This window comes from Pseudonaja textilis, chromosome 2 (genome assembly GCF_049901715.1).
Source record: "Pseudonaja textilis isolate UNSWEBS1 chromosome 2, rPseTex1.2, whole genome shotgun sequence".
Taxonomy (NCBI): Eukaryota; Metazoa; Chordata; class Lepidosauria; order Squamata; family Elapidae; genus Pseudonaja; species Pseudonaja textilis.
The window spans coordinates 109538916-109565593 of record NC_141991.1 but is presented as its reverse complement, the minus strand read 5'-3'; the positions used below and the strand labels follow the sequence as shown (position 1 = coordinate 109565593).

The 26678-nt window shown below is 40.7% G+C and overlaps 1 protein-coding gene across 1 annotated transcript in view; it reads left to right on the top strand.

Annotated features, from left to right (window-relative positions):
* Positions 1–25048, top strand: part of NHERF1 (NHERF family PDZ scaffold protein 1) — a 58707-nt gene extending 33659 nt beyond the window's left edge. The window contains exons 2-6 of the mRNA XM_026701940.2: positions 1827–1988; positions 6393–6546; positions 19633–19673; positions 21882–21980; positions 23736–25048. Of these exons, the coding sequence (XP_026557725.1) occupies positions 1827–1988; positions 6393–6546; positions 19633–19673; positions 21882–21980; positions 23736–23903 (624 nt within the window). The 3' untranslated portion in view covers positions 23904–25048. The remainder of the gene's footprint in view (positions 1–1826; positions 1989–6392; positions 6547–19632; positions 19674–21881; positions 21981–23735) is intronic.
* The last annotated feature ends 1630 nt before the right edge of the window (positions 25049–26678 follow it).

The window sequence follows — 26678 nt, the reverse complement described above, 5'->3', positions numbered from 1 at the left end:
CAAATCTACCCATGGGAAAAATCCTAGAATTGGTCTTTTCTTCCTCCCCAATAATGAAGTTATGCAACGTTTGCTTTCTGTTCCTTTTTTAGGAAGTTCATTAGTAGGTGGGGTTTGCCAGGCAATATGTTTATATCATCCAGCTCAAACAACTGCTGGTGATTTATACCAGGGGTCTCCAACCTTGGCAACTTTAAGACTTGTGGACTTCAACTCCCAAACTTCAACTGAAAGTTGAAGTCCGCAAGTCTTAAAGTTGCCGAGGTTGGAGACCCCTGGTTTATACTATCTTTGAGAGAACGTGCTTCATTTTTTTCTTAATGGTTCTATAATTAAGATAAGGTAAGCTGACTGGAAGCTAAGCAGGGTCAGATCTGGTTAGTGGTTGACTAGGCAATCTCCAGAGAATAACTGGGTTGTAGGCTAAATTGGGCATTTGAAAAACATTTGCATTGCTGCTAAGAAATCTGTGTGGCTGTGTCCATGAAATCACTAGAAGTTGAACTCCACCTGAAGGAGATTATCTTTTCAAACCAGAGAGTAGCAGAACTAGGTAAATTAATCTGATCACGTTGGGTGGGGGGATCATTGGTACACATGACATCTGATACACTTTGGCTTTATTCTTCTGATGTAAATAAGCCACACTATGTTGATGTGTGAGATACCTCTGGCAGGATCTCAGCACAATCTTGTTGCTGGTGGAGTTTTGTGAATGTTTGCTTCTCCAGAAACCTCACCTATTCCGTCATTGGGCTTGGCTTCAGTATCTGATGAGGTTGAAATTGCTGTGTGGGAGATTGGGTGTGCCAGCTTCTCCTTTCTTCTGGACACCTTTAGCGTGTGGTAAGAGCTCCTACTGCCATGTTCTATCCTCCACTGTTCTGTTTGTAATCAAGAAAGAAACCCGGAACAGAGTAGCATCTGGAAGCGACCCAGTCAAATAGAAGAATGCTGTAAGGGGAAGGCTGCTTACAATATGTGTTCCTGCAAATGTCATTGGAACTATTAGTAAACATTCAACTGGGGCTGTCCTTGAGAAGTCTTAATTAGCCCCAAAGACCAAACTGCTTCCCCTTATAAATACTCCCAGAGACAGTCACTTTTCAATGACCTTCTACTGATGTTCACCTATGTGAATTGTTCTTCTTTGTTCCTGTTAGCATGTATGCTGTATTTTTTCGGAAAGGCCTTGCTGCAAAAAGGAGGGCTTTCTCTGGGTTGAGCTATTTGCCTGTGTTATGTAAACGCACGTAAGCATTTTATGTGATGCAGTTCTGCACAAATCCATCGTTTGTTAAATAGAAATCTTATGTGCTACCATGAAATATGCTGTATATATACCAGAACATTCAGTTCCAGGAGCACCCATGGAATGGGTGGAGAGAAGGTTAAGAGACAAAATGCCCTCAGCCTTGAAGAAAGAATTTGAGAAGTAATTGAACAGTCCCGGCCTTTGGCTGGTTTTTTTCCCCTTCCTCCATAAATATCACTTGCAGGCAATGAGAAAGGTATAATAAACTAGAAGGGCATATCAGTCCATAGTAGCAGATAATTTTTTTCCTCCTTCTTTACTGCTTTTGGTGTTGGCTTATTAGGCAGGCTTTGTAAGTGATTGTATTGCTAATATATCTGGGAATGTGCACCAGGCTATGAAATCCAGCCCGTCAAGGACATAACCCACTCCTCTAGAGAGCCCAAATTTGCATTATTGGATATTAGGACTGCCGATGGCAAGTCTCAGATGCTGATCAAAAAGAAACCAATTCGGTGACAATAACTGAAAACTGACGTCCCAAATGCCTTTTATTGTTTCTCTGCTTTAGAAAGAGTTGAGACCTCGTCTCTGCCACATGAAGAAGGGCCCCAATGGCTATGGGTTCAACCTCCACAGTGATAAGACAAAACCAGGCCAATATGTCCGGGCTGTGGATCCAGATTCTCCAGCTGAAACTTCAGGGCTGCAGCCTCAAGACCGTATCATTGAGGTATGTACTGGGGGGAATGCACTGTTTGTTCCACATTAATTAACATTTGACTCACCTAGACTCAAAGAGAACTGATTAAACGGAAGTTGTGATCCAAGAGTTGTGCCAGCTTAGCCATTTTATGGGCTTTTCAAAATCACCTCATATACCTTGCTTGTTTTGAAGCCAGTGAAATTGGAGGATTAAAATACCCATTGTCTGATTTGAGAGTAATTATGGTTATATAGTATTTCTCTACCCTGCCATAAAAACTGTAACTCTGTCTTTCCCAAATGCCTTTACCTTGGAAATAAATAGAATTCCATTTCTTGTCTAAGACCATTTCCTTAAAAATCCTTGTAGACTATTTTTAACATATTTTAATATAAATTAAGACCTTCATTCCTGGACTCCTCTTACTATTGCAATCTCACCTGGTGGCAGGGTTCACCTGGATGCTTTTGGCATAGGAGTTCAGTGGATCCACCTCCATGATGCTTGTTTCAGAATCTTCAAATTGTCATCACTAATTACAGCACCATCCAGCAAGGCATGTCCCTGCCCGGAGGAATTTGCCAATTAAATTGGAGCATGGGAAAGCAATAAAAAGATGTTGGGGGCAAAGGTCGCAGGGGAAGAATAGGCTTATGATTTAAAAGAATATTATTGAGTCTTGACACTGGTTTCACACCATGAGCTTAAAGCCTGAATTTCTTGATGGACGGTGTCATAAGCACAATGGGATAGATTGGATGTTGATAACCCAGGCTCAGTTTCATTCCAAATAGCCTCTTTTAAAGATCAGAGGGGGAAACGCCCATGGTAAGGAAGTTATGACCAAGTCTAGGCACCAAAGACAAATAGATCTGCTGCACTGGGTCATTTCACAGAAAGGCTTTGGAAGGGCTAAGTTAAACAAAGATAATTTCTCCACACTATCTCGGGATTAGTACAGGAATGAGATTTTCCTCAGTCACCATTGGATTGCACAATCAATGCTGTGAGGCACGCATGGCTAGAGATGAAGCTAAGCAACAGTGTAGATATGTGACATTTTATACCGACTCCCAACTGCCCACTTGCATAGATGCCTTCATAGCATGAAATTCTGTTCAGTCTTCGGGGAGAAATGAGCACAGATTGCACTTTTGGGAGGGTATGAGTTTAGCCACACGGAGTGGAAGGTGAAGGCAATTCCTCATATTGTGCCAATGTGTAAGCTAGGAAAGGGAGAGAGATGAACCGCATACAGCTCCTACTTTGTATATGTTTACAGACCCGTTAGTATTTTACTCCTATAAAAAGATAAGCCTAAGGCCAAAGGTTGCATAGCCCATTATTTTTAATGCATGCTATTTTTACCCTAAAGTGTGCTTAGTTTAGGCTTCTACAGATCAACTGCACAGAAAGGAGAGCGAGAAACTAGGTTATTTGTTTCTTCGGTGTGTCACGAAACCAGGTTTGGGCAGTCTTGATTGGTCGGTGTTGTGGAAGCCCTGGGTGTATCTTTTGTGCTACATGCGACATTTTGCATGTGCCCAGTCATAAAGCCTTTGGGGCCCTAGAGGCATTTTGGTAAATAAAGATGATGATAGAGTTGGTACTTGCTATGCAGCATGCCAGCTCCGCTTCTATTATGTTTTAATTAAGAGATCCTTTGAAGCAAAATAAGAAGTTTGCCGACACGGAGGGAGGTGTCAGAAGGATGCTGGTGCTCACAAGCTCTTTATTGCTGACCTTGCATTGAATTATCAAGCTGGCTTTGCAAATGGATGGGGGTGGGTAGGGAGGGCAAGGGAAGTCAGGCTGCGCAGAGCAGTGCTGCAGCATCACGATGTGAGTCCCATCCCTTTTCTCCATGCGTTGCTATGTTGCATGTACTGAAAGCTCCCAAAGGGGAATTCTGATTTAAGCAGTGAGCTGCTATGGACCAGGGGTTCCAAGCCCCCAGGCCACGGCCCAATACCAGGCAATGGCCCATTTGGAACCGGGCCACGGAAACAGTGGGGAAGCATGCATACAGAGTTCAAACTTGTGCCAGCAGCAGGCAAGTATGTGCGTGCAGCTCCATTTGCACAAACAGCAGGCGCGTGGGCCCACCCCCAGACAAATGGAGCTGCACACGCGCTTGCCACTTCTGGGGAACTATCTCTCTCCCCACCGCTACCCTGGCCGGTCTGCAAAGCCATAAAGATTGGGGACTGCTGCTATAGGTGCCTATTGTGTTTTCCCCAAAATAAGACCCTGTCTTATATTTTTGTTGCCACCAAAAAAAGCACCAGGTCTTATTTTGGGGGGATGTCATCCACTGACTAACCTAACTTGTGTGCGTCGCCCCTGGCCTCCTTTTCGCTATCTTCAGGAATTTCTTCTTCTGCAGCCAGCAACGCTTTCCTGAAGGTCTCTGCAGCCTATAGGATCTATCCAGAGCTGTGTTATCAGCTCTAGAGGCCTTCAGGAAAGACTTGCCAGCCTTGCTGGCTGCAGAAGAAGGTGTTGGGGTGATGCGAGGCCTGGCTACAATTGTCCAAAGGTAAGCAGTAGGGCAGCTCCAGTCCCCCATCCCCACCCTAGTTTAATTTTTACCTGTCCACTCCGGAGTGGGCAGGATCTTAATTAGGGCTTATTTTGGGTGGTAGGGCTTATATAGGGCACACATGTAAAAAAAACAAGCATAGGGATGTTTTACAAGTTGACACTAGGACTTACTTTCAGGGTAGGTCGTATTTTAGGGGAAACGGTATTTTGTTTGGAAACAAAACAGGAAACCTTTTAGCTCAAAGTGAAATTAATATAAGGGTTATAATATGCAAGTCATATACCCATATACCCACTGTGAGTGCATTTTGTACTTTCTTTTAAAACTACCTTGAGTGTAAAATTATTTATAAGGACAATAAAGGTGGGGTAAAAGTAAACATGAATAAATAAATACAGCCTATTTTCTTATTCTCTGCTGTCAAGTCATACTCACTAATAAGAATAACTTCAGAATAGTGAGCAAGAGTAATGGCATCAACTAAAGGTCAGAGCTGGGAGTATCCACTTTCAGTCTAATTAAAATTCTGATACATGTTGTAATTTATTTTTTATGATTTGTAGATTGCCTTTCAGCACATGGGTGCTTATTAAGCTCTGGCTACAGTCATTTTTATACTACTGTTGCTGCAATCTAGCCATATCCATTCCTGGCCTGTTTGCTGTTTTACACAAGGCACTTGTCTTTTAAGATAATAACCACAATGTAGCCTTATATTCCTGGCCAAAATAGTCCCTGGCCATATTCGTTAAGAAATTCAGAAACCACAAACATGGTATTTTTGAATGATAATATAATCTGCAGCAGAATTTAATGGCCATATTTCCTTCCTTCTTGAACCTTCAGATAGGGCAAAATTTAAGCTCGTCTAAATACAGAACATTGTTATGTTTTTGCTAGGTTGACTTTCTGAGCAGTGGCTTACTTGAAATTTAAAGTAACCCAGGGACTATTTTTAGTTTTGTGGAAATGGTAAGGAATCATTGATGGTTCCTACTGAAAGGCCTACCCCAGAGCCCTCCTAAAGATAGGTATCCTAGGATCATAGAGCTACTCTTGAATGACACTACATGGGCACTGGATTTAATAGACCGCATCTGTTGATCTGATGTTCTCACTCTCTTGTGTGGACCTTTGCACTTCTTTGGAAACCTATGGGAGAATTTTCATTAATAATGTTTGTTATTGGACAACTTTTGGGAGAAATCTGTTTGTCCATCAGAAGTAACCTGGTCTTCAAGGATTATGCTCCATGACCTCTTGCAATATATGTGAGGAATTAATGTAAGGTATAAGGAACTGGGTTTTAATAGAAATGCAGCTCCTTGAAGATGGAGCAGAGCCATGATTTAGATCCATCTACCTCGTGTTCACACAAACTGCTAAATTTGGAAAGGCAGCGAAGCTCTAAAGCAGCCTTTCATCTTGGCATTATTTTGCTCACAAGGCAGAGTCATAACCTAAATATCCTTGTTCACAGGAAATGTTAAACACTAAAACACGCTGGTTAAGGATGTTGAGAATTGTAGTTTGATACATTTGGAGCATACAAGATTGAGGAAGATTGTTTGAGGGACATTTATGTCCCCACAGAAAGGCATTTACTATATGTAATTTAGATAGTTAAACCTAATTCCAAATGATAGAGTGTGACAGTTTTAAGTATCCGATGACATTGGCAAAAGACTCAGCTGTGATGATTCCTATTGCTTTTGTGGGAAATAGTTCATAAGATACCATATTAGTCCTGTACTTGCTGTTTTTGCGGGGTGCTACTGGTTGTTGTGGGGTAGACGCCCACATTTCTAAAATCTCAATATTGTTGGGCGCCCTCCTGAATATTTGTTTCTTTCTTTGGGCTCAGAAACATGTTTCTTTCCTGGCAGGTGAATGGGCAATGTATGGAAGGCAAGCAACACTCAGATGTTGTTTCAGCCATAAAGTCTGGTGGAGATGAGACCAAGTTGCTGGTGGTGGATAGTTTAACAGATGAATTCTTCAAGAAGTGCAAAGTCATCCCCTCTGAAGCACATCTGAAAGGTATGGCATCCATTTGCTCAAGAAGATATTATTGTGGTTTGGGTGAGATTTAAAGAACAATTCCTTCCTAGACAGAGATGCTGTGAGTGTGTTGGAATGCAAGTGTGAGATGAGCATGGGCCTACTGGATAGGCTAGCAAAGAGCCCCTGACCCTTCTCATTTTTTGCCTTAGAGTCCTGACCCTTCTGTTGGAGGAGAATGGTGCGGTGTATGTGGCTATGTCTGAGTCTTGAGTGGAAATAACTGATCTCAGTGGTGTATTAAACATTAAGCAGACTATAAGCACGTTCTTATGGCACCAGGCCCAAAGGGGGCACCACAAAGTTGAGAATATGGCTTGGTTTGTACAAAGGAGGCACAAGATTTGTCAGTGCTTAGGGCAGCAGTGAGACTTAATCCGTCACTGACTGATCTCACCAGAAACAAGACAGGAATTAGCAATCCCTTTAAACATTAAATAAATCCCAGTAATGCGGAATGGCCAAGAACAATGTGCTGTGTGAACATCTTCATTAGTTGGGGTATTTGGCATACAAGTGCTAGAAAAGAAGTGGAAGCACGTCATTGGCTCATTCAGAAAGGCTGAGTTCATTGTTAAATGAGTTACAAGATGTTCTTCCATCTTTAGGAATGTAAGAAGCTGCTTAGTTTTGAATCGCCCTCTTGGTTTATTGAGCCCAGAATTATGGGTACAGACTGGTAGCTGCCGTCCATGGTTCAGGACAGTTTGCCCATCCAGGACAGTCCTGAAAGGATTGAAGTTAGATTTTTTTTCTGAATTCAAAGCATGTGCTGTACTATTGAGGGGTATATTTTCCCTCAATAATAGAACAAAGACACCCCTCTCCCCCAAACTCTGGGTTACCGTTCTGAAATGCTGGCCTGGTTCTGCAGAGAAATGAATGCTAAATTTCATATAAATGAAATTAAAATGTTGGATATATGAACCCAGTAGGCCTGTCCTTGAAAAGCATACGTTGGTAACTGGGAACCAGTCTTGGGAATGCCTGCCTTCTTTCCATACAAATAAGAGTCTTTCTCTATCCTTCTTGCTCTCTACACCCAGACACAAAATAGAATTTCCCTAAAAAAAAACCAGACAGACATTTAAGCCATGCCAGTTTAAATTGATTGTGATGAACTAGCACAAAACACATTTGAGGCACATCAAGCTCTCTACCCTTGCATTGGGGTCCCCAGCATCCCAGCAATGAAAGGATAAAAAAAAAAAACCCCAAGAAGACGGGAGACACATGCCGGCTCACCCTTTTCACATGCTCTTGGCGCCCAGATGTCAAATTAGAGCTTGTATTGTTGTTGAGATCTGTAGACAATAGGTTTGGGGCAGGGCCTGCTGTACTTTGCAATCTTACTCTTTGAGTGTTGATTAAAAACTGGGAGGCTCAGGGAATGTTGCCGCCAGGATTATTGATTTGTGTTTTTGGAGGTCAACCATTTCTGAATTAAGCTGGCAGGGTTGTTGTACCCCTGTTTTAATCTTTATTTTATCAAAGCAGCAGCAGCAGCAGCAGGCAATGTTAACATTAACAGGGCATTCATGAGCGTGGTGGGGAGTACATATGACCTGCAGGTTGCCCATCCCTGCTGTAGATTCTGGCCTTTGAAATTTGGCCTTTGGAGATCATGCCTGGCATACAACGAGAGCTTTCCAAATCATCTATGTCCTGGAGGGAGAATTCCCTGTGTCTCCTGAACAGGATTAAGATTAGTGGATGAATGGGGTGGATTCTGCGCCTTTAAAAGATGTCCAAGGCATCGTGTGTGTAATTCAGATAGATTTACAGATGGGGCTCATAGGATGGATACAGCGATGGAACTTGGATCCTGGCAATTACTTGCTTAGGCTTCTGTCTAGAGGAGGGTCTTCAAACTTGACAGTTTTAAGACTTGTGGACTTCAACTCCCAGAATTCCTCCTCCAGTCACGTTAGTTCAGGAATTCTGGGTGTTGAAGTCCACAAGTCTTAAACTTGCCAAGTTTGAAGAGCCTTGCTTTAGTTTAGAACATGGGTGTTAAACTCGCCGCATCATATTGCTGTCACGTGACGTATCGCAATGTTTTTTCCCTTTGTGGCTGTGGCCTGGAGTGATGCATTCGGCCCGTGGGCCGCCAGTTTGACACCCCTGATCTAAAATATAGTCTGTTTCTCTCTATGCGGTGTAATTCTTGGATTAAAAACCTGTGGAAGGAAGGGAGGGAGGGAGGGAGGAAGGAAGGAAGGAAGGAAGGAAGGAAGGAAGGAGTTTTTCTAAGGAGGGGTCCTCATATAAAAATCTCTGATATTTGTTTAGATAATTTTGCCCCATTTTATGACCTTTCTTGTCAGAGTTGTTAAGTGAATCACTGTAGTTGTTAAATTAGTAACATGGTGGTGAATCTGCCTTCCCCATTGACTTTGCTTGCCAGAAGGTTGCAAAAAACCCCAGGACAATGCAGCTGTCATCAATAAGAGTCAGGGGCCAAGTGCCTGAATTTTGATCATGTGATCACGGGGTTGATCACGTGATCACAATCATGCTGCAACAGTTGTATGTGTGGAAAATGGTCGTAAGTCACTTTTGTCAGTGCCGTTGCAAATTTGAACGGTCCCCAAATTAACTGTTGTAAATTCTGGACTACCTGTGCTAGTTTATACAAATGGATCAACAGACCTTGGAAAGGATTTTTGTTCTGGTGTGAACAAGCTGGGGCTATATGTGTGTGCGGGGGCAGAAGAGATTGCTGTCCATTTTAACTGCAGAATAAGTTATTCCTCCTGTGTGAGGGCGCTTCTTCTAGCAAGACCACATTCTTCCTCTTATCAACCCACATAAATTTTTGTGTTTTTGTCTGCAGGAGGCTTCATTTATGGAAGGGGCAGTAGAAATAGTTCCGTAATGCAAAAAGAATCCATATAGCCATTTTGTTCTATGGAGTCATTGTATATTCTAGTTCAAAGTTAATTGGGCAGGAAGAAGTAATTCAGGGGATGAGATCTTTTTAATGGTGATTAAATAATGTCAAAATAGAGGGCCTTACCATTAACTAAATAGTAATAGCTACCACAATGCATAATGAGGGAGATGCTTGGATTTTGAGGAGTGGCTAGGAATGGCTTATTTTAATACATCGCCCAATCCATTTCCTTACGTGACGTTATTAGAAACAATTAAATCCTTCATTAGTATGTGGCCAGTGTCAAATAAGTTTGACATCCATATATAAGTGGAAACTATTTTCAGGTACTTGGAAAAAGTAGGTTTCTAGGTTAAACATAATTTTTATGATCATGGTAATCTAGTTTTTAAAGAAAGGAACATCTGGGGAAAAACATCTGACCTGGGCTTGATGGTATTGTGCGTATTTTGTCTGCTGTATTGGGAAGAAAGGAACTGGATCAACAATTAAATCACTTTGGAAATCCTTAAGTCAGGATTTAAGACACAGAATAGAATTCTTTATTGGCCAAGTGTGATTGGACACACAAAGAATTTGTCTTGGTGTAAATGCTCTCAGTGTACATAAAAGAAAAGATAGTTTTTTCAAGAGTCAAGATTCATAAGGTACAACACTTAATAATAGTCATAGGGTACAAGTAAGCAATCAAATCATACTAGGAAACAGTCAATATAACTCGTAAGGATACAAGTGACAAAGTTACAGTCATACAGTTACAAGTGGGAGGGGATGGGTAATAAGGAGTGATGTGAAAATTAATAGTAGTGCAGATTTTGTAAATAGTTGGACAGTGTTGAGGGAATTATTTATTTAGCAGAGTGATGGCATTCAGGGAAAAACTGTCCTTGTGTCTAGTTGTTCTATCTCTAGTAGGGCATATATTAGTCACCGTCATTCAAGATTCCACTTCACAAGGCTCAAGGAAAGGACCATCCCAAGTCCCTCTGCTCCATAGAGAGAGGAATACAGAGTAGTTTTGCAAGAGGGAAGAGATTAAAGAGAAGAGTCCTCCAACCCCAGATCCTTGAATCAGAGGAGTGAGGCATGGGGAAAGAAATTCAATACGGTATTGACATCTCACCTTCAGGGACCTTCCAACAAGCAGCCTTTTTGCCAAATAAAATGTTCTGTTTTGCTCAATAGCTCTGAGATGAAAAGGCACAACAGCACTGAGTCATCTAATTACTAAATTATTTAAACAACTTTCAAAGGCTAATTATTGGTTTTTAAGAACCCGAGCAGTTCTACACCTCTTAGTTTACATGGCTGTCTAGCACTGAGTCAGTATGTAGAACTATCTTCCAATTTAACATATGGGACATGTATACATATATTTCACTTCTGATTTGTACTAGGATCTAATTAATGACCAATCGTCCCATTAAACATTGTCTCTCATTGAGAATCCAGATTGGGGAAGGTTCATAAGGCAGGAGTAGTCCAAGAAAGAAGAGCGTCCTATTTTACGATTCCCTGGACCAAAGCTGGCCTTTATCACACAACTAATTCACTTGATTTAGAGCACTACAGTGCTGGGGATGCTCTGTATTGAATTTAGGTTTTCAAGAGCTTGATCTCTTTCCATGTGGATGCACCCTCCAATTGACATCTCTTACACATCTTTTTCAGTTTGGATTGCCTGCTTTGGGATCCTATGAAGGGATAGTTATGGGTGGCAAAAGGAGGGAAACGTTTGTGGAGCATCAGTGGGACGGGATCAGTTACCCAAGAAGAAGGAATCGTGCTCTTTGGAATCTCTTCTCCTCTTCTAAATAGAATTTGTTGCTTTTTAGCAGGTGGCCGCACCTAGTTTATTTTGATTGTTCTAACAAGGTAAGCAAGGTTTGGTCTTGGCTGGTCCTTGGCTAAAACAACCACTTGGCCGAGAAGTTGAAGAATCATCCTAGAAAAAGGCAACCCGTAAGATTGCCAAGACAACTGCTTGGATGCTGTCCCTAAGTGTCTTCCTTGACTCCCTAAATCAGCCATCAGTAGACCACAGAAATAAACCATATTTACACACATTCAAAAGAGACAACAAAAAGCTAAGGATGGGCTATGATACACTCCTTCCAGCAACCAACACTCAGATGAAGAGAGAATAGCACTAGACAAGCAATCAAGCACTAACCAACAGCCTAATCAAGAAACCACCAGGGAGAAAAACATACACCCAGCAACACCGACAGGGCAAAATTCCTGCATATAAACAGGGAGAAAACCTCACACTCACCAGCATGATGATGTTCTCTAGTTGGGTAACAAAATGTCTGCAAGCAAACAATCAAGTTCAGAGAGCACCAAGGATTGCACGGTTCAACCCTGAGCTGCAGATATTCTCTTCTATAGGACAGATGGATATAAATATAAAGTGTTAGCATTTGGAAAAGTATCTAAAGTATTCTAAATGGTTAAAGAGAAGTGTTCGTCTTCAGACACAATACCCATAGAGCAATTTCTAATGTGTAAAGCAGCAAAACCTATTTGAAAATATGGAAGGTGCCAGATGGCATAAGCTCAAGTCAAGCACAGAAGAATGTGCGCATGGTAATGATGAAATTCCCTTCCTAGTTCCAATTTACTGCTCTGGAGATGGACGGGATGGGCTGCAAAGAGTTTTTCTGTATCCTTAGGCTGTACTTGCCAAATGCCCAACAGATTGCTAAGGAGCAACCTAAGAAAGTTCTGGATTCTTCCCAAAGGCTTTTTGTTTCCCCTTTTTTCAGGGGCATAGAATGCTTAAGCTCTGGATCTACTGCAAACCTTGTTCTTAATGTCCCAAAGGTATTTTTCCAAAATGCAACTAGACTTTCTTGGGTTTTTTCCCTATGAAAAGGTTTCACTCCTCATCCAAGAAGCTTCTTCAGTTCTAACAGTTCTCCAGTCAAAACTGAAGGAGCTTCTTGGATAAGAAGTGAAACATTTTCAAAGAAACCACCCACTCCAAAAAAAAATCCAGTTGCTTTTTGGAAAAAGCACCCTTGGGACAACCATGGCCTAAATAATTGAGAACTTTTTTTTTTATTCTAGAAAAAAACATTATTTGACATACATTTAAAACAGACATATATATATAGCGTATATTGAGCAATGGTTAATTTTTTTTTCTTTTTCTTTATCATTGACATGATCTGCCTTGTTACAATAACTCCTTCATTCTTTTAATGTTTTAATTTCTCTATATAGTTTATAATTAAATGCATGTCTTCTGTCATTTCCATAACTTATCCAAATATCAAATATTACCTTTTCTTTAACCAATCATACCAAATGTTCCATATTTCATACTTGTCACTATCTTGTTTATTTTTTAACAATTTGTTTAGGCTATCTATCTCAGCACATTCATGTATTTTTTTAATTACCATATCCTCTGAAGGAATGAAAGACTGTTTCCAGTTTTGTGCGTAGGTTATTCTGGCTTTAGTTATGATGTGCAAAATTAAATATTGATATTTTTTCTCCATGTTTAAATCTATCATACTTAGCAGAAAGGTTTCGGGTTCAAGTTTTAAATTTTGTTTTGTTATATTTAAAATCCAATTTCTAATATTTCTCCAAAACTTCTGAGCACATGGGCAAGTCCACCACATGTGAGAATATGTTCCTTGTGCGTAACAGTTGGGTGGTAGGTTAGCCAGTCTCGCAGGAGGTAAGTGCCAGAGATGAACCATTTTATATAAGTTTTCTTTATATGAGACTGACATGGTTAATTTGTAATTTGTTTGCCAGATGTGTTCCCACTTATCTAATTCAATACTATGACCCACGTTTTTAGCCCCAATTATCATAGATTCTGTGACTATTTCTTCTTTTAATTTGTAATCCAAAAGATATTTATATGTTTTACTAATTGTTTTCTTTTCCTCTCCTAGCCATATTTTATCTAATCTTGTGGGATCATATTAAAGCCAAATTGTTCTCTATCTTTTTTTATAATGGGTTTGTATTTGTGCAAAGGGCCACCATGCTATCTCCTTTCCTTGAATTTGTATTTGGTTCTTATTTTTAAGCTCTCCAGTATCATATAGTAAATCTTTATACCTGACAATATTTTCATAATCCAATAGTTTGGATATGTTACTGCTTCCAATATAGATAGCCACAATGGAACCTTTGGGTAGTAGTTTTTTAAAATCTTTTCCCAGATATTGAACAACACATTTCTTACATGGTGCCTTTGGAAATATGAATGTTGTTTAGATTTTCCATCCCACATGAAGGCGTGCCAGCCAAGTTGGAGATCAAAACCTTCCAATACTAATAACCTTCTATTTTCTAATTTAACCCAATCCTTAAGCCAGTTTACTATAGAAGCATCATAATATAATTCAAAATCTGAAAGGCCAAATCCTCCTTTTTTCTTGGCATCCTGTAATAGTTTATATTTCACTCTGGGTTTTTTCCTCTGCCATATAAATTTAGATATACATTTGTTTAATTCTACAAAAAATTCTTTTCCAACTTGATTGGCACTGTCTGAAACAGGAACAACAGTTTTGGCAAAATATTCATTTTTACAGTCCAAATACGTCCCAATAACGATAGCTGCAGTTTGGCCCAATTATCTAAATCTTTAATTATTTGCATTATTATCATAGTTATCTTTTTTAATCGACGAACATCTAGCAGTCAACCAGATTCCTAGGTATTTTGCTTTATTTACCACCTCCATACCTAATTTGTTTGCTAGTTCTTCCTTCTGCTCCTTTATACAGTTTTTTGTTAACACTTTTGTTTTTCCTTTGTTAATTTTTAACCCTGCCACCTTTCCATATTCTTCTATTTCTCTTAGTAGTAGTAATAGGCCATGGTTGTCCCAAACACCCTTGGGACAACCATGGCCTAAATAATTGAGAACTTTTCATAGACATCTTGTTCCTAATCTCAGTGCCTTGTTCCTCTTATTCTCAAGCTATCCATATTTGGATCACATTCGAGATTCACACATTCACGCCTTCCAGTGTAGGACCTCTGCATTTGCAGTACCTTTTCTTTCTTTCTTTCTTTCTTTCTTTCTTTCTTTCTTTCTTTCTTTCTTTCTTTCTTTCTTTCTTTCTTTCTTTCTCTCTCTCTCTCTCTCTCTCTCTTCCTTCCTTCCTTCCCTTCCTTCTTCCTTCCTTCCTCCCTTCCCTCCCTCCCTTCCCTTCCTTCCTTCCTTCCTTCCTTCCTTCCTTCCTTCCTCCCTTCCTTCCTTCCTTCCTTCCTTCCTTCCTTCCTTCCTTCCTTCCTTCCTTCCTTCCTTCCTTCCTTCCTTCCTTCCCCTCCTTCCTTCCTTCCTTCCTTCCTTCCTTCCTTCCTTCCTTCCTTCCTTCCTTCCTTCCTTCCTTCCTTTCTCTTTCCCTCCCTCCCTCCCTCTCCTTCCCTCTCTCTCCAATGTCTCTGCTGCCCATCTCACTGAGGCAACTCTATCCGGCTTGACATCTGGGGAATGAACCTACAGAAGTGGCAATATTACGCTGCTCTTTCTCTGGCTTGCACCACAAGGACTCCTGGTGATATTGCAGTGTGACATGCAAAACTCGAGCTGGAAAGGAATGACATTCTCTCTTAGCTGATAGCAACCCTGTATCCAGCTGATGTTCTCTTTGTTCCTGAGGACTATTCTGGATGGAGACTGCCTGTGCTTCTAGTTTGGCTCTGAGTTTTGTCTCACCTAAACCAGAGCCAAAACTATACTTGGATTATGAAAGATGGCCATTTGTTTTAATTAAAGGTGTCCTAATATTTTGCAATTATGTGCAACATGCTATAATTGGAAGGGGAGCCAGGGTCTAAAGAGTTCAGCAGGCTTTCCAGCTTGGTCTAGTTTTTTGTTTAAGGCAACATGGGGACATGGTTTTTTTTTCTCTCCTTCCCTATAACAAAGGATTCATTGTTGTGGCACCAGCCACCAACTGCCATTTCCTTCAGTTCTTGTGCATTGTTTGTGTCTTTGGCAAGTACACCTCAGAATTATCTCTGTGATTGTTGCTAAACCACAACTCCAACGCCAGCTAACTGCCTTTTCTTTTTCTTTTGACCACAGCACAGTATCCAAGCCAGAAAAGAAATGGATTCTGCCTGCTGCTCTTATATAATTTCTTAGCAAACATGGTTGAGACTTAGAGCTGGTCTTGCGTGAAAGTTGTTGCATTGGGGGTGTGTGTGAATTTTTAGAAAGGGAGAGGAAGTAAATCAGGAAGCAGATATTTGGATCCTAAGTAGATGAGCACGAACAAGAGACTTTTTTTCTATTCTTGGACTGAGTACACTATTTCCACTGTCATTTGTGAAGATTGACAGAATCTGGAGACTTGTGGAAACCAGTTGGACAACTGGGGCACCTTGGCTGAACTTTCATGTGATGCCAAATGAGGATTACTGAAGAAGCCCTAGTGGCCTGGGTCATACTTTACTTTTAAACCAAAATGAAATGCAGCTCATTGTGACTTGTGGTCTTTCCCCACTGCTGAGCTAACATTTTTCTCTTCCTATCTTGACTTGTGGTAACTTATGGTCATGTGGCTCCCACTTCCGCTCTGTGCTTTGAATCTGATCCGATTCCCCTGCCATGTCGGTCAGGAGGAGGAGTTAAATGATAAGCATTACACAGTTGCCGTGCAAGTGCCATCCCTTTTTTATGTCTATTGTGACATCACACACACAAAAAGGGACGTGGTTTATGCCATGATTCTGGATCAGATCCTGGGTATTCCTCTGTTTGTGCCTCTGGGTTACATGCAAGCGGGGAGGGGGGGCAGGTTGGCATGCAAGGGTCTTCAGACTTGGCAAGTTTAAAACTTGTGGACTTCAACTCCCAGAATTCCTGAGCTCCTTCATGACTGGAGGAGGAATTCTGGGAGTTGAAGTCCACAAGTCTTAAAGCTGTCAAGTTTGAAGACCCCTGCTGTAGTGTAATATGTAAATCTGGCCACTGTGTTGGTTTCATAGCAACCAGGTCTTAACAGGTCTCTTTGAATATATCACAAATTTAATTCAACAGCTTGCTTTTGCAGTTTTCAAAGTTTTCATTGAGGTACCATTCTGAATTTTGCAGATTGTTTTACAGATTACTGGGTTTGTGAGTGTGCTCTTCCCCCCCCCCCCCCCATTAGCAGATAACAGATAACCAGAGTTGGAAGGTACCTTGTAGGTCATCTAGTCCAACCCCCTGCCCAAGCGGGAGACCCTACACCATTTCTGACAAATGGCACTCCAATCTCTTCTTGAAAGTCTCAATGATAGGTTAAATCTCTCTTTGTTCAGTTTCCATCCATTATTCCTTGTCTGGTCTACAGACGCTTTAGAAAATAGCTTGACCCCTTCCTCTCTGTGGCAGCCCCTCAAATATTGGAAGACCGCTATCATGTCTCCCCTGGTCCTTCTCTTTACTAGACTAGACTAGCCAAGCCCAGCTCCTGCAATAGTTCATTGTATGTTTTAGCCTCCAGTCCCCTCATCATCCTGGTTGCTCTTCTCTGTACTTTTTCTAGAGTCTCACCATCTTTTTTATAATGTGGATGCACGGAATGCACGGAAAAGTTGCTTTAATCCAGATCAAGCCTCAGTCTGATGGAGAGTAATTGTCCTGCTTAGCAGCGGCTCTCCATCCTTTGCTTCTTCCCCCATTTTCCTGGAAATGCCAGGAACAGTTCCTGGATCCTCCAGCATGCAGAGCGGGTGTTGCACCACCGACTTACAGCTCTAGACCCTGAGTCACTTCCTCTAATGACTTTCCAAGAGTTGAACTCAATTCAACTTTTATGAAACAGTTAATTATTCCGCCACACTTTTTCTTTTGAATTAATTCCATAAAACAATAAGGCCAGCGGTTGAAATGTGTCAAAAAGTTAGATATCAACTATTTGAATCATGTGCAAAATAAGAGAAAAATATGAATACTGTAGAGCAGAGGTCTCCAAACTTGACAACTTTAAGACTTGTGGACTTCAGCTCAGCTATGCTGGCTGAGGAATTCTGGGAGTTGAAGTCCACAAGTCTTAAAGTTGCCAAGTTTGGGGACCCCTGATGCAGAGGAATACTAACTCTGAGAGTGGATAGAGATGTCCGGATGAAGATTTAGGTTAGAACAGCATATCTGATAAAAGACTAGACAGAGTTAAGCAAGAAAAAGCTTGGGGCAGGAACAGAGGATTTGGCATCGGCAGTTACTTAGAAGAACTGAAAAGATGACTACAAAGATGTCAGGGTTTATGGTGTATGTAAATGGCTCCTATTCTTACATAACATTAGCTTATATTCATGAACCTTTTGAAGTTTACTGAAGGAAAAAAACAAAGCGAAACACAACTTGCAGAAATGAAATAATCTGCAATAATCGGTTCTGTTTCATCGTTGCATTATTAAAGTGTTTTAACAACTACACAGTTGAGTTTTAAAACTAGTGGCAGACAGGCATTTCTGGTCAAAACAGCCTTGGTAACAAAGCTAAAATCCAAATCGTTGGACAACATGCAGGTCTTGTGAAAGGTTTGCCAGGTATGAACCCATGCCCATCCCAAATCATTGCCCTCCACCTTACTGGCCATTTAGATGGTGTTATCAACTCCAAGAAAGCTCGGGGAAATGGATAGAAATTAATATCTTGCTGCTACTGCTCCACGGAAGAATGCCGTTCACTCACCTGTCACTACATTAAAGCAGCTCTTCCTAGTCTCACTTTTGGGGTATCCCATGAGGTGTGCAGTAAAAGCATGAATGGCACAGAGACAACAAGGTGAGATTGTGCTAGGGAGAAGTGTGCTTGCTCTACATTCCATGGCTCATGATATACTTCTTCAGTTTATGAGCTGCCCCAGATGTTTTCTATAAAATTGTAGAGAAAGTTCTGCATGAAATGTATGAAATCTCATGCATTTATTTGGCACCGTTGGTTAAATTGCAGTGCGCAGCTGCACACTCCAGAAATTTGAGCATGTTGGACACGTGAAATGGGAGAGTCATGTTAAGTTGGAGGGGATATGGATTAGCTACAATGTTCACCGGAAGATCTCAGTGCTCTCTCTCACCACAGCTTGCTTTGCAGAGTTTCTGTGAAAATAACACAAAGGCAGGAGTAAAACCACAGTTGCTCTCAATTCTCCTTGAAGGCAGCTGTGCTATAATTGAAAATGTAGCAAATCTCTGTAATGTAGGCAGGAATAATGGTATCGGTGTTTCAATCTGATCCCCTGCCTATTGGGCGATTGAGAAGGGAAAATTCCTGTGGCTGATACTGCCTAGAATGGTTTTGCAATTCATGTCTACCTCTATGGCATGTAGGCCAGAGGCAGTGCTGGTACTACTTGCCTAACACAAAATTGTGAGAGATTATAATGGTACAAGGCACTCACTGAAAACCATACACTCTGGGCCAGTTTTGGAGGAATCTAAGGGCCAAATTGATGTTTTAAGCAACTGGAAGGCACTAATTTGACCCCTTAACCAGAGGTGGTATTCAGCAGGTTCTGACCAGTTCTGGAGAACCGGTAGAGGAAATTTTGAGTAGATCAGAGGACCAGCAAATACCACCTCTGACTGGAGATTTTACAGTATCCTTCCCCTGCCATGCCCACCAAGCCATGCCCATAGAACTGGTAGTAAAAAAAATTGAATCCCACCACTGCCCTTAACCCCTAATAGTCCCCATGTAAAGTACTTGAGTCCGTGGATAAAAGTGTGCAGGGGAATACATACATGCATACATACGTACATACATACATAAAATAAACTCTAACAGTGATCACCTACCCAATCTGATGATGTCTAATATTATCTGTCCTTTAACCTCTCCTACTCCTTTAACTAATTCCCAAAGACAAAAAAGGTCAATTTTTGACATACATTGCTCTGTGGAAGTGACTGCAGAGGAGGGTGTGTTTCTTTACACATGCACGTGTGTGTCTGTCTGTGTGAGAGAGGAAGAGAAACAGAGGGAGAGAGAGAGAGCTGGGTTCTGATGATGGAATATATTTCTGTAGCAAAACTAGGAGATCCCAGAGGGAGTAATGAGCCTTTATTCAGCCTGTTGGTGGTTACGGGATATGCTGATTAGTATTGCAATGGGGTTGTAGAAAAACTGCTAGAAGAAACTAAACTTATTCACTTCCTTTTTTTGTTTGTTTGTTCTATTCCTTTCCCCTCAGGTCTTTTACCAGAACCAGTTGCCAATGGTGATGTGGAGAAGGTAAAAATTACTGCCAATCCCATGGTTCCTTGATAGATGTGTTAAGACCCAACGTTCAACACTGCAGATTCCTCTGCTCTACCTGTGTTGTTATTGGTGGTGGTGGGGAGCATCAACCGATTACTGAACGACTCTTATGCCTTCCGAGTCTACATTGTTAGGAAATTTTAACTGGCCCTAGTTTTCCAATACATTCACACCGGAGATAATACAGAAGCATTGCATGCGCCAAGATTGTCTTCAAATAGTTGTAAGATATTTTCTTTCCCCCTGGTTGTTGTTTTTTTAAAAACACCTTCTCTGTACAAACTGCTCAGAGCAGCCCTTGACTAGCTGCCAGATCAAAAGGGTGAAATCTTCCTAAATTGGGAAAGGAAGGTGGGCTATGCTCTTGATGTTCCCGTAGAGAAAAGCAAACTGAGGAGAGGGAGCGCTGATGCCTTGGAAGGCCTGTCACTCATTCCAGAGCCTGCCTCTTGTCACTGAATAAAATGGCCCATCCTTCACCCAATGGGTGGAATCTCACATCTTTTAAAAGGCCAAGTTACTTCCAGTCTACTTTGAAAAAACAAAGCCTAATTAAAGTAAGAGAAGAAAGAAAACATCATTGCAAAACTTTTTTTTAAAAAAGGGCTGGGCTTTTTAAAAACATTGGAATATACATTCAGAGGCAGGATGAGGATGTTGCCAGACTATGGGTAAACAGGATAGATATGTCATTCAATGTCATTTTTCCCTAATTGGGCTGAATGCTAATTGCAAGCCGATATAGAAATAGTCGCTGTTCTGCACCACTGTTGAATAAGTCTGCCATATGATGTAATGCAAGTAATCACTTTCAGAATCATTTCATATACCTCTATAGAACCTAATATAGAATATTTATTTACATTTGTATTCATGTATTTATATCTCACATTTCTGACTCTCCCATCTTACTCAGAGAGAGACTCTCTTGTTTTAAATGACTCTGAAATGCAAATATTCCTTAGGACAACATTTCAACAGAATTCAAGATTCAAGATCTTTCAGTCTTTCAATTTTTCTCTTTCACAGAAATTGCTCTCCCAATTTGTCCAGCTTATCTCTTACCCAGAATTTTCAAAGTTTAACAAAACCTCAATACATGCATAGCATTTTAGCAAAAACTGACTGATTAAATTGTGTACATAAGGTGAAATCTGGTGCTATGAGAACACCCAAAACAAGGCTGCTGCAAGGAGTTTTTAATGAACTATTTGCTTATCATTCAAATGTAGACAAATTGTGGTTAGTCTTAATTATATTTTGTGGAAACAAGCAAGACAGAAATTATCAAATTGGCTTGTTTTTTCTAATCAAGAATCATGTTTTAGAGTTTATGGTGGCATGATGAACTCTTATAAATAGGGGAAGCAGAAGAACTGGATAGGGAGTGGCTCATTGTAATAATACTTGGTCATGTTTAGCGTCAGACCCTTGTGTAAGAACAATTGAAGAAAATGTTCTCCCAGGTGGATACAAAATTTATTGATCCAAAGGCAAGCAACACGGAAGGGGAATCTGCTCTAACTTAGCTTGAGGAATTATGCTGCTGCTGGTTTATTTGCTTCTTTCCAAAAAGAGGAGGAAAAGAATAGCTGCTGGGCATGGACTTATTGGATTGTCACCTGTTTTCTAGAATAACTTATGTGGCATCCATTCTGTTTCACTTTCTAATTTTGTATTGTTTCTAATGCCCTCCAAGTGATTGGTCACCAGAAAAAAGATAGCCCACACAGATTCCTTGTCAAATAAAGAAACACTCCCCCTACTAAAAGTTCCCAGGGAAAGTGAGGATTTGCTACTGCCCCCACAACTCAGAATTCTGTAAGAAAATTTCTTTTGAATCAACTTGTTATCCTTGTATTGTATGTTAACAAGAATTTTTCTGGCTTTGTTGCCAGCAGCTCGGGGGAGTATTTAAATGATACAGCAAACAATGGTTTTAAGAAGAATGGACACAGTGTGATTACTAGACAGACAGACAGACCAGTCCCATATGGGAAGCCACTGTGGGATAGCAGTTAACAATTCAGTTGGGAAGTAGGACTATGAGATCATCATGACTGGCTGGAAAGAAAGGATTGCAATAAAATGTGTGCCTTTAATTTGAAATAATGCTGTGCCTACTACTTAAAGAGCCCCCTCCTGCCATTAAATTTTAAGTTTTTTCTTTCTTACTTCTAGGAGAACCTTAGAGATGAACAAACGGAGATTAATTCTGAAAGCCCTTCTAGCCCTATGACCGTGTCTCCTTCTTCAACTCTGAGTGAACCTTCCATTGAGGTATGAACACAGTCTGGGTGTAGTAGGCAAATGGGAGTGATGAGTGATGTGTGGATAATCCAATGAGAGGTATAGGTAAATATTCCTTTGACTGTCTCAAAGACCAGACGGATGCCTATGGTACTATTTTGCAGTGATGGAGAAGCTAGGTCCCAGTTTGCTTGGTAGAAGAAACATTTTTTCTCTTAATAAGTCAGCACTAGCACTTAGACCTATTTATTGCTTCATAGTGCTTTACAGCCCTCTCTGATTAGTTTACAGAGTCAGCCTATTGCCCCCAACAATCTGTCTCCTCATTTTACCAACCTTGGAAAGATGGAAGGCTGAGTCAACCCTTGAACTGATCAGGATCAAACTCCTGGCTGTGGGCAGAGTCAGCCTGCAGTACCGCATTCTAATCGTGGCACCACCATTACTCAGTGATAACAATGAAAACTTCTGCAGTTTATTTTTGTGGCTGCTTGGGAAGATTACATTACCCATATTTTTTTTTAAAAAAGAAGTTTGTTAATACTTCTACTTTTTATTTGGTGAGAAATAGTTATTGGCGATTTAGTAATGGATTAGGAACTGTAAGGTGTTCCTACTGAAAACAGGTGAAGGGAAGTGATTTGCTATTTGTACCCAACACTAATTGAAGGATCTAGTTGTGTCCAGGGAGAGATTTCAGGAGCAATAGCGTGAGGTTCCAATTTAGATTGTGGATATGATGTCAAACTGGAACTGCATATCTCTACTTTTCTTTGAGAATTATATTTTGTTAAAAAAAAGGGGGACTACTAAAGCAAATTTGATACTAGGCAGAGTCACCCAAGCCGTTTCTGCATATATCCAGTGGAAAACCCCAAATCTGGCATATTCTAATACTGTGTGAGTGTGGCTTTTAGGATCCTGAAAGTGGATGAGGCTGAATTCTATGAATGCCTAAAAGAGAGTTATTTAGCCTAGCCTTACAGGCTTTTTCTCTGCAGGCTCCCAAAGTGGATAGGAATCTTTTTGCAAATTATGTTGGTGTTGTGATCTTGCAGAACAACTTGGGCATTGCTGTGTGGCTTAAACACTAAGACCAAACTGACTTTTACTTCGATTTCCTTTGATCAGCCTAAAGCTACCTGCATTTAAAGTATTTTTAAAAAAAAAACAAAATTAACAATTTAATAGCAATCCATAGATGTGTTTGCATGCTAAATGAAACATGAATCAGGGTTACAGCGACCTTTGAAAGGATGTGGGTATTAAGATAAAGCATTAACCGGTCATGTCTTATAGTCGTGGCTGTGTGAGTTCCTGAACCCAGACAGGAAATTAAAGAACAGTGACCTACCTCACTGCTCTCTGACCCTCCAGCCTATGGTCACAGAGCAGGACAGCAGAAAAGGACCACAAGCCACATTTGCTTCTGCTGCAGTTTTTCCAGTGTCACTTGGCTGCTCCCTTTTTCATAAGTTCACAATAAGTTCTGTACAATATAAAAAGTAACCGTTTTACAGTTAATCTGTTCCCATCCTGCAGCAAACCAAAATATCCCAGGCCCTTTAATACTAGGAGATGAAAATAATCTGCCTGCTAGGTCCCTTCATAGGCTTCATACTCATGCCTACTCCAAGCTATAGAGGGTTGTGTCATGTAAATGCACCTGGCAATAAGTGCCTGGGCTTTTTTGGGGTCATGCATAAGACAGATGCTGTTTCAGCAGAATAGCTGATAACTGTTGGGTACTCTATTGTCTGTTTTTGCACCCTTTCGTTCTTACAGCTGTACTCTCATGAGAAAGAGGACAAACTCAGCACCACATCCGATCCCATTCTTGACCTGGACATCCCACTGGCAGTAGCCAAAGAGCGCGCCCACCAGAAACGTACCAGCAAACGAGCACCGCAAATGGACTGGAGCAAGAAAAACGAACTCTTTAGCAATCTGTGAACCACCCCCCGACCCTCAAGCTGGGAGGTGATATAAAGGCAATACTGAGAAATCTGGCCAGACCATGCCTCCCCCCACCCACTTTCCCTTCTCCTAAGCATTCCGGTCCCCTAGATACATTTCCTTGCCCTTCTTCTCTCCTTCTCTCCCTTTGCTTGGAAATGTAGATGCAAGATCTTGTCTTGCCCTGGGTCCCCTGAAAGGGCAAACACTTGGCCTGATCATTCTGCCTGCACTATTTTGGAGAAGCAGTTGTATTTAAAGAGGACAATGAGACATTTTCATATACCCTCTATGAATAGCTTAAGATAGCTTGCGGATGTGAATCCAAAATGAATTTGGTGTCGCTGTTGGATCTGTAGTATAAGACACATACGCATATCTCTATATAAAAAGAATGTATGCACAGGACAAGGATATAATATGTCAGGTGCCACACTGAAAAAGGGGACAGTGTGAGGCATAGCTGTACTGTAGGTCCGTTAACTCTTTTAAGATAGTTGAAGTTAAACATGTAAAACCATTAATCCCTGTAGATCTCAACTGGCTTTCTTCAGAGAAATCATATTGGATGCTGATTGAACTATTCCAGACGATGTCCTATCAGGACTATAGTCTAAGCTTGCATAGAGTACCTTTAATTCCTAATTTGATTACAAATGAACATCCTTTTGTGGGGCAGTTCCTCTGTCCTCTATTCAAGGAACTGCTTTGCTATGAGTGGAGAGAAACATTTCTGATGCTCATGTCATCTTCTCTCTTTTCTGGTAAAGACATTCCTGGATTGCCACTGCGAGAAAGGGCTTATTAGGCCAGACCCAATACTTCTTGCTTTGTGCTTTGGAGGTTTCAAAGTGTGGGAAGAGGAATAATTGAAAGCTGTTGTAGCAGCCAGCCTGTGAGATTCTTTTCCTTCTGGGTAGGGGATGTGGTAAGGAGTCGTACCTAATGCAGCAGTTGAAAGCACACAAGGATAATATCCTGTCCTCTATTTACTCCAGAAATGGAGCCAAATCAGGGTTTTCAATAATCACGATTAATTAACAACTTACTGATAATAGTGTTTCATTTCTGGAATTGTTTTCTAATTATGGCTCATTTCCCTGTATGTGTGTATAGTATAAAAATCATTCCTCTTCCATAAATTTTTGTTTTGTTTTTGTGTTCCTTGATTAATGTTTGATGTCAAATGTAAGAGAATCTGTTTACTAGAGCAAAATGCTGCCTTGATTTTGCGTGCTTATTTAAAATTAAGGATGATTTTTTTTTTGTAAAGCCACATACACAGGCCACAGTGTATGTGAAAGTTGAAGTCTGCATGAGATTAGCTAATCTCTCTAGTTTTATAATTTAATTTATAACTTTAACTGGAGTATAGTGAGAGCTGTAAATCCAAGGCCAGCAGCTGGCTTATGTAATACAAATAACACACCGACACATACAATATTTTTCCACTCTCCAAATAAGAATAGATGAGCTTCTGTCTCTGACTGTTGGGCTGAATAATATATCAGACTTCAGGATGATAGAAATTACCATCTTACCTGCAATTGTTTTTTTTTTCCTGCCAAATTAGGTGAGCAGAGCCATGTCAATACTCAACCAGAATTGAAAATAAGATTGATACAGCAACATGTAGGAGAAACTGGCCACCACCATTGGCCACCACCATTGACCTCTTTTTCAGCCTAGCTCTGTTTCTGGGGCTGTAGAGATGCATTACACCATTTGCTTCTGCTTGAAACTTAGAACCACAAGCCAGCATATTCTATAAATTTCAAGGGTTGTGTTTGTAGAATGAAGTATTGTTAAAACAAGCTATGCATTTAAGGCCAATGTGCCATTCTTAGCCAGAAAGTTCAAGTAAGAAATTACGATATTGCATTCATATTCATCAAGTGATGCCGGTCAAAGTAGAGAAACAATTTGTCCACAAGACTGTCCGGCCTTTCATTTTCTATGTATTGTTCACTGTCAGTGTGATATAATGTGGTTACCTCATGTAGTCCCCAAATCAATGTGCTGGGCCTTGTACTTGGGAACCATTTTACAACAGGCAATCAGGCAAAGGCCAAAGAAGATTAGGAAAGCGAAGGCTTTATTAAATGGCTCCGTCATTCTTCATTACAGCCCACAAGGATCTTGCTTGATAAGAGTTGACCAATCTGATTGTTTTTAAAAGTTATTAAAAATGACTGAATGAATTAAGAGTGGGAGAGATTAAGTATCCAAGTTTAGGATAGGTAGAGGTAAAGGCAGTTTACATGTGAATCCAAGGTGGCTCCCAATTTAGGCACTGATCAGATTTAGGCTCGCTTGGTTTCAAAGATGTTTTGAAGTGGGCCATAAGGTTTGAAGAGTGCTTGGGGTTTATCAACTTATTTATAAATCAACTGATTGGTGGGCCCCAAAGGACTTTCCCATGGGATGGTTGCCAGAGAAGCTATGTTAATATGTTGCAGTAAAAATAGCCAAGAGTCTTATGGCACCTTAAAAGCCAATCTTTTTAATGCTTCTCCAAGTTATTATCACTTAATCAAATGCACAGTAATAAACCCATCATTTTTCTGATGAAGTGGACTGGACTCTTTGGAAGTTTACGACATAATCAGTTGATTACATTAATCTACCAGTGGAGCCTGCAATAAAATGTGAGGTGCTTCTGGGCACAGCTACTTTACTTAGCTTCCGTCCTGAAAACTTCATTTCAAAATATTTCTCTTTCAATTCCTGCTACTCGAGATCAGGAATGGTAAACAGGATCCATCCTAGGAA